The sequence below is a fragment of the Seriola dumerili genome, unplaced genomic scaffold (genome assembly GCF_002260705.1).
Source record: "Seriola dumerili isolate Sdu_G_001 unplaced genomic scaffold, Sdu_1.0 BDQW01000017.1, whole genome shotgun sequence".
Lineage (NCBI taxonomy): Eukaryota > Metazoa > Chordata > Actinopteri > Carangiformes > Carangidae > Seriola > Seriola dumerili.
In genome coordinates this window covers 4,227,467-4,235,573 of record NW_019174272.1, presented here as the reverse complement: position 1 = coordinate 4,235,573, position 8,107 = coordinate 4,227,467, and the positions used below count along the sequence as shown (strand labels likewise).

The window sequence follows — 8,107 nt, the reverse complement described above, 5'->3', positions numbered from 1 at the left end:
TACCCATACACAAGCGAATACATATATATTCTGTCCACCAGCGCCCTATACCCTCTCTAAGACGTTGCACCAGTAATGTAAGCCATGAAAGCCTGCCATGTCTGGCTTGTTTTGTTTGAAGTATTATTTACCCTGGCAATCATATTTTCAAAAGCACCACTCTGTCATGAGTCTAAGCCATTCTGTAAACTCTGGCCTGTGTGGACTCTCCCAGTTGCGTAGAATCCTGGCAGTTCATTTGTCCCATTTTCATTACCAGATCTGCAAGTGAAAACAAGGACAGCAGTGGCCAAACCACTTCTCTCAGGACACCTCTGAACAGCTGTAACACCATTTAACCCACTACTGCATCTGTACTAAGCTTATGTGGTCATGTGGCTACATACAGATTACTACCACTGATTGATGCCTTTTCAGTGAGAGAGAGGTCAGTGTTTATAGTTTTAGAATCACTTATTTCAGATTTACTCTGAGAAAATACAGACACCATTTGTTTAGTCTGATCTCCTCTTTGTGAAATAAACAGCCAGACAAGTATACCATAAAACCTTTATTACTGAATTGCAATGTGACATTTATTTCGCATTTATCTGTGCAAACATCTTACTAGACCATTTCCATATAAATAATGGGATATGTGCACTCATTTACAATCCCCTCACAGCAGTGATATGACAGCTTCTGAAAATGAAGCCCAACATAAATATATGCAACGGTATCCAACGTAACAGTCAGATGACCCAACACAAGAATTTCAGCAGGGCTTAAAGAGAGACTGATACTCTACACAAAAGAACAGATGTGTTTTGGAGAACTTCCCATCAGTGACAAGACATGTATTGCACTAGAGGCAGGACAATTTGGGAAATACACACATACGCACACATACGCACACACACAAAATCATTCCATCTGGGAAGTGCTGTGCAGTCTTATTCTAAACTGCATTAGAAAGTGCTCCTTCCACTAATTATAAATCGTATTGCATTTGAGGTTTCTGTAGACACCAACTATAAAAACAAACAAGAAAATGTGATCATGCACATATAAAAGGCATAAAGGCAAATGCCCAAACATACTTACAAAATAAAAAATTGCCACTGTGGTATATTTGTCCACCTTTGTGAAATTCAAAGTATACATTACATATTTATTTGGGTATGGAAGATTACCTAGCCAGAAATGTACCGTTTTGTTTGTCTGTTTTAGATATGAATTAGAAGACACCTGGAGGCAGCTGCCATTTGAAATTGACTAAGGAGTGCGTGACAGGCAAGAAAATTAATTCTAAAAAAGACATTTCAATATTAAACAAAATAACTTACACACAAACATTGGCTCAGGTAAGTCTGAAGACTCACATAAGATCTTCCTAATTTGTCTAAATCTCAATTCCATCTCTCAACATAGCAGGGAGCAGCCCTGTTTTCAGGGCTTACTGAACAAGCAGATAGCTTCAGAAAGAAAAGTGTGAGGATTGGCTTTGGAAAATCAGACATGCTGTCCAGACTTTACGCTCTACAAAGTTTAGAGGTTGATAGGGAGTGTGGGTGAGCCAAGGCCCTCTTCCAACCACGGTACAGAGGAGGGGGTGCAGTGCTGTGCCGCACGTCGGTGAATGCGGCGGAGTCGCAGTAAGTACAGCATAATAGACAACAACACAATGAAGAAACAAGCCAGGAATAAGTAGTGGTTGTTGACAAAGGAGAAGCTGTGCCGCCAGTGAGAATGCACTCCTTTCAAGCTTTCCTGCTGGATGTCCCTGAAAGAGGCCAAAGCAAACAAAACAAATAAACAAAAAACGCACACATATTAGACCAGCTTTGCACAAAGAGATAATGTGCAATTAAAAATTTAGTTCAGGGCCCTGTTCATTATATATTAAGACCTAATTAAGGAAGGAAGTTTGATTTGATGGATGATAGATGATCTTATAAGAATCCCCTTTTTTTAAAGTTTAGTTTAAATTTCTGTTGACCTGCTGTTAATCTCAAACCTGCCAAACTGCAGTCTTTTTCTAAGTAAGCTGGATCAGAACCAGCTTCCTTTTTGAATGTCAACAATACATGTGAACATATTTCACATATGAATAATTTTTTAAAAGAATAGTCCATTAATAAGTCAGCAAGATCATGAGAAAAAGACACAGGTGGTTCTTGTGTAATAGTGTTCATGATTTTTCATTTATTGGAGGCTAGAGTTTATTTTCACAGTTAGGATATTATGTTTGAGACCAGAGACAGTTTTAATTAGGTCCTGCCAAATGCAGTAAAAAGTCACCATCTCTGCAAGCATTAGTGCTATGCCTGTTTAGCAGCCAATCCTAAGTAGTGATCATTGTTTCAACTCTCCACTCATGTTCAAACGGTGTTTTTATCAAGGATAGTTCTGAAGACTAAACAATCTCTTCTCCACCAACACTCAAGAACAGATTTAACTAAATGGGCTTTGAGGAGACACTTTTTGCTGGCTAACATTTAGAGAAAATCTAACAGGTGAAAGAAAATCTTACCTCAAAGGCAGAAACCGTGTTCTGTAAAGTATAGCTCCAAGAGTCCACTGGACCTCCTTATCATAGACCAGTAGGGCAGTTTTCAGGTTTTTATAATTGGTTGGGAAAGAGAAGCCTGAGTGCAATACTTCATACATCCATGCTGATTTAAAACACTGGTACCTGCAGACATAAACATTGTTAAACATTCTTGTCCAGGAAAACTCTTGGGAGTGTGACCAAGTGGTTTTAGAAGTAGTTTTAATAATCCTGTATGACTTACTTAAGTCTGTGAAGATCAGCATGTGAGGCATACAAGCCAGAGTCAAAGCGTTCCCTCAGAGTCTTCCACTGGGTGGCACAGTAACTCTGTGAATGTTAAACTACGTCAGGAAAGTTTCCAGTGATAAGACATCAGTAAATAGTACACAAACCTCTGTTGCTGCCAAATAATTATACTGTTAAAACTACAGTAGCATACTTCAAAGGCCAATCAGGAATCAATGTCACCAATTTAATATGTATTAATAGAATATACTTTTCTTTTACTTTTTAAATTTACTTCTCTGTAAGTAAACCAACATCCTTGCTAAACATAAAAAGCATGGTGTTTCGAAATCCTTATTTCAAATGGACAGGGAAACAGTTGAGAAAGAAAACACTGAATGTCTTGAACACAGCAAAATAAAAAAAGCCAGTGTCAGTGTAATGACTAGCTATTTGACAAACAAATTTTAACTGCACTCAAAGACATTGGTGCTTTTAATAGCAATAAGATTGCATTTCCGGGGCATCGAGTGGCGTAGTGGGTTGAGCAGGCGCCCCATATGTAGAGGCTACAGTCCTCGTTGCAGCAGGCCCCGGTTCGAATCCCACATCAGACGGCCCTTTACTGCATGTCATTCCCCCTCTCTCTGCCTCCCCATTTCCTGTCTCTCTCTACTATCCTGTCCAATAAAGGCACAAAAGCCCAAAAAGATATACTTTAAATAAAAAAAGATTGCATTTCTGATAAGATAAAAAAATATATGAAAAGATAGGCAATAATAAGTTACTTATTGAGGGTATATACACCATGCTTCATGAGAGTGATTTCTCTATGTGGCATTTACCTTAGCAGCCTGGGTATATTTCGAAGCATTATAATCCCCACCCATGCGCAGCACATCCTCCGTGCAGTAGTAGAACTCAGAGAAGCCGTAGAACTGACTGTTGCTGTATTCAATGGCTGGCTGGTAGATACCGCTGAGGGAGGTTTGGGTCTCATTTGTGCGGTTGAGGAACGGTTGGAGAATCTGACGACACTGGTCAAAGTCTCCTGTGCCTCGCAGATAGAGCCTCTGTGAAAATGGACCAATCTCATCCTGCAGGTCTGTGGGTAGACAAGGGTCCAGGAGGGGGGACTCTGCCGACTCACCAATATGCTGATCTAAGAGCCTGAAAAAATCAGTAACAGTGTAAGTTTAAATCCACACATAACTGTGTAGCTACTGACTTCTGGAAAACATTTGCAAAAAATCTATAAATCAAGCGATTATATTTGGCTGTGGATCTCACTTGTTTCGAGTGGCAGTATTTCTGATGAGGTTTTCCTCATATCTTTGGCGTGCTGCATTTCCTCCAAAACCCAGGAAGGTGGACACATAAACACGATAAACATGCTCTGTGCGATGTGCGTCACATCCCAAGTTGAACTCTGCCAGTAAGTTCTTGGCAACTTCCTCCTAGGGAATAAACGAAAATCAGCCTGGGAAAGATGACACACTGTAATAAATTAATATTACTACATGACAGCAGAGCTGGCATTCAAAACATGAACTGATTACTACAGCTGGTCACCTATGTTTGAGGCCACATTAACAGTAGAGCTAAATATTGTCATGTCTAGTTTGATGTATTTCAACACATCAAAGAACGGAAGCTAAAAACTGCCTTACAAGGCAAGTGGGGAAAATTCAGCTGAACTTCATGGGGTGTAAAGGAACAACAATGGCAGCAAAAAAGACAAGCAGTGTATGCCAAACCTACTATATAAATAAATCAATGCAACACAAACAAAAATTCTTGACACTGACAACTTCCTTTGTATTTGATGGTCTCCACATAAATGACTTAATGTTTTCAGTCCTAAATCCTGCTATGGAGTCATGCAGCAGGCTTACAGTATGCCTTCAATAGTGATGAATGGAGAGCAGATCATCTCCACGGGACAAAAATGGTGCATACAGGTTTAACCAGGGAATGACAGAGGTTGGAAGGAGGGAGAAGAACAAAGGGTGAGTGACAAAAACCAAAGACAGCACAAAAACAGAATTGGTTGTGGATAATAACCTGCTGTGGAGAAGCAAAGCTTACAGTTTTGGGCACTTCGTATGCGATCTGTGTAGAGACCCCGCCCATGTCCAGGACACCGGCAGTCCTTTTCCTCACCAGCGCCTCCTGCTGATCGCTGCCTGGAACATGTACCTCCACTACAGCTTCCCCATCTTGTATGATTGACAAGAGAAAGGTGAGACAGTCAGGCAGGGAAGGTTCAACACACGATTACTGTGCAGCTAAAGACTTGTTATCCCCACAAGTTTGTATTGGTTGACTTGTAACACATTAGCAATTCAATTTGCATGAAAGCAAAACAAAAATTAACCTTTTAGAATAATATGCCAGTGAAATATTACCTGCTTGGGTCCTTACCATTGTGCACATGGTTAAACCTTCCCAGGACAAAGTTTATTCCAATCCAAGCATAAACTCCTAAAACCAGTGGAAACAACTTTCAGAATTATTACACAAACTTTTATCAGCATTTTCAATGCTGCACTGGTTTTAAAATATACAGTAGGTCTACAATACAGAAAGGAATCCAACATCCCCTTCTTGCGGCAATGCAAATTCATTTCCCTATTAAGTTGGGTGTCAGGTAACAGGTATAACTGGCAGGAAATCTGTCTGCACCCCAGAAGTAATGAATCAAATAATCAATCATTATATATCATTAAATATGCTATAACATAAAATACTTTATATTCATAATTAAGTTTCATTTCAGCTTCATTAAGTCATAAAGCTGAATAATGTGGCAACTGCAATAGAATTTAATACAGAATAGAAATGCAATTTTAGTTTATTCCAGTCTATTTTTATTATTCCTTTTATTTACCTTCCTGTTTTCCAGAAATCACTTCTACATGGGAATCAGAGAAGAGGAAGTTGAAGTGGACTGGGATGTCTGTGCGCAGATCTTCAAGAAGTGCTTCTTGTTGACTGAGATTAAACAAAGAGCAAAACTTCATAATCAATAATGGTTTTCCCTTTTCCAATATAACTCACTCACTCAGTGGTGTTTAATAAACACGAGATCTGAACATATCATGCAGTCTTATTTACATCTTGCACGGTTATTCTCTTCAGGCCCAACTGTACCTTTCAGGAAGGATTCTCATTCCAGCTGTGCAGAGGATATACAAGGGTGTTTCTTGGTGCTTATTTTTGGGAATGTGTTGGGCTGCAAAGCTGAGCAGTGGATATATATAATTACTGGCTTTCTCTGGTGTTTTAGCCAATTCAGAGATACCTACGAGGGAAAAACATAAAGACCAAACATGTTGTTTTAGATTAGGCAAATAACAGGCTAACTTACAATGGTTTGTCTCACATTATATTTCATAATTTGAGCCTTTAAACAAACAGTGCTAATTGCTGAATATTTGCTACACTCTCATTTACATAACGTTTTGATTAGTGAGAAGCTAAGCACTGGGAAGCTTACCCGGTTTGATCTTCATGACCACTGGCTTGCGGTGTTGATCTCGCATTTGCCGGATGTCTAGAAGTTCATGGGGATTACCATTGTGCCGTGGCCAGCAGTACACGAATACCCTAGAGCCACTGCTGCCACAGTCTACCACTAGGCCATAGTTCAGGTTGGGGTTGCTTGTATCCGTTGCATCCACATCCGTCACCCTTGCCAAGTGCCTTATGAACCACAAAGAATTGTTAACGTTGACGTAATATTGCCTGTGTTCATTATGACATTAACACTTACACAGCAGCTGTAAGGTCACCTGTGGAAGTGATTCTCCTTTCTGATCCAGCTGGCGTGTCCCTTTCCAGTGACAAGCAGCAAGTAAAGTAGTCCTACGAGGCAGAGCACCAGGCCGATGAAGAGCAGCTGTCTGAGGGAAGGTGTCAGGAGCCGAGGAAGAACCTGGGATGACAGGCTGAAATGCCACGAGGCTGGGAAAAGGCACGAAAAGCTGATCCTGTCAGCAGGTAAAAGAAAGAAGAGCCTCAGCAAAGAGTTCTTCAAACAAAAAGGTGTGTGACTCAAACTACATTACCACAAATGACACCAAACCAACCTTCCCATGGTGCTGATTGTCTTCAATTTGAGGGTTTACTTAACGTAAGTCCTTAATCGGTCGGTTGAAGAAGGCTGGTTTGGCTTATTCCACGGTTTCATCCCGTTTTCCCTATTTATCATCATGACCTTTAGGGGGGGAAATACCGGAATTAACACCTTAATCGGTTAACGTGTACAAGGCAAGTTATTACTGCATGTGAAAGGCCTTGGGTTAGACCAAGTGCTCTGACAAGTGGACGGCAATGTTCCCGCTTCGTTATTGGTGCTGTAATGGGCAGTTTTATGTATTTACACGGTAAAGAGAAATAAAACACATCGGAAGAGCTGCTACTGTTAAAAATAACGCAGGTAACATTAGCGTTAGCTGTGGACAGTGACTATCGTCAAGTGTCTGGCTGTAGGAGCGAGCTATAAGACCTGAATTTACATATTTTTACGTATCGTCACTGTCAACACAGTACGGTTATATGTTCCTGGCCTTTAACTGATTTAATACTTACTAACAAAAAAGTGAAAGTCCCCCCTTTTCTCGGATAATGGACATTTCTGAGTAGCCAGATGCTAACCGCTGGCTAACGTTAAGCGAGTATGTGTGGCACGTCTCCGACGAGTGACGTGGTTGTTCCGTCTGCTGTGTGTTTGATTTTCATCTCCGCGTTGTCCGGATAACAAGCAACAAAATGGGTAAACCTAAACCGCCCAACACTCTTCTCCTTCTTTTCCATTTAACGGCGGCTTGCAACCGGGATTAAGGCGCACTACTGCCGTCTAATTGCTGGAATGTGGACCAGGCAAAAATAAGTCCTGGATTGCTTGCGAGTAACTAAATAAACAAAATAAATCCTCAGAATTTGTTCTTTCAGTCTTCTCGTGGTCCCTTTTAGTGTTTCTGTTTCTATTACATGATATTAATATCTCTTTATTCCGTGGTTCTCAACTTGTTAAACTATATATCAAATTATCATACATATTCTCTTATAATATATTTCAATCACTTGTATGCTGTTTTTTATATTATAGTATGCTATAAGGTATAGTAATATAGATAGATAGATAGATAGATAGATAGATAGATAGATAGATAGATAGATAGTTATCCCCTAGGGGAAATTCATGTGTCCATTAGCATAATAATAATAACAATAATAATAATAGTTGATAATAAATAAACAATAATAATTAGATTAGTCCACTTTCTTTGGCTGAGTTGTTGTGTAGTTGTAGCGTTGTAGTCCTCCTTCACTTGCACATTGTGT

At 39.9% G+C, this 8,107-nt stretch overlaps 1 protein-coding gene across 2 annotated transcripts; it reads right to left on the bottom strand.

Moving 5' to 3' along the window:
- Positions 1-537: 537 nt before the first annotated feature.
- LOC111227880 (ectonucleoside triphosphate diphosphohydrolase 4-like) lies at positions 538-7,494 on the bottom strand. Of its 2 annotated transcripts, none has more exons than XM_022753611.1 (13): positions 7,352-7,494; positions 6,850-6,977; positions 6,553-6,750; positions 6,258-6,463; positions 5,912-6,062; positions 5,649-5,752; positions 5,183-5,242; positions 4,823-4,977; positions 4,049-4,215; positions 3,604-3,928; positions 2,775-2,860; positions 2,513-2,674; positions 538-1,762 (listed from the first exon to the last, which is right to left on the bottom strand). In XM_022753611.1, exons 2-13 carry the CDS (start codon positions 6,855-6,857, stop codon positions 1,528-1,530), a joined length of 1,857 nt encoding a protein of 618 aa, XP_022609332.1. In that variant the 5' UTR covers positions 6,858-6,977; positions 7,352-7,494; the 3' UTR covers positions 538-1,527. The 2 variants fall into 2 exon arrangements, with proteins under 2 accessions (XP_022609332.1, XP_022609342.1); XM_022753621.1 differs by having other exon boundaries at positions 4,847-4,977.
- Between the last annotated feature and the right edge of the window lie 613 nt (positions 7,495-8,107).

What these genes read in the sequence shown, in the direction of transcription:
- LOC111227880 (XM_022753611.1), bottom strand. An exon ending in GATTTCTGGAAAACAGGAAG is followed by an intron (nt 5,243 to 5,648) that starts GTAAATAAAAGG and finishes CACTGGTTTTAG; the next exon opens with GAGTTTATGCTTGGATTGGA. An exon ending in AATATACCCAGGCTGCTAAG is followed by an intron (nt 2,861 to 3,603) that starts GTAAATGCCACA and finishes TAACATTCACAG; the next exon opens with AGTTACTGTGCCACCCAGTG.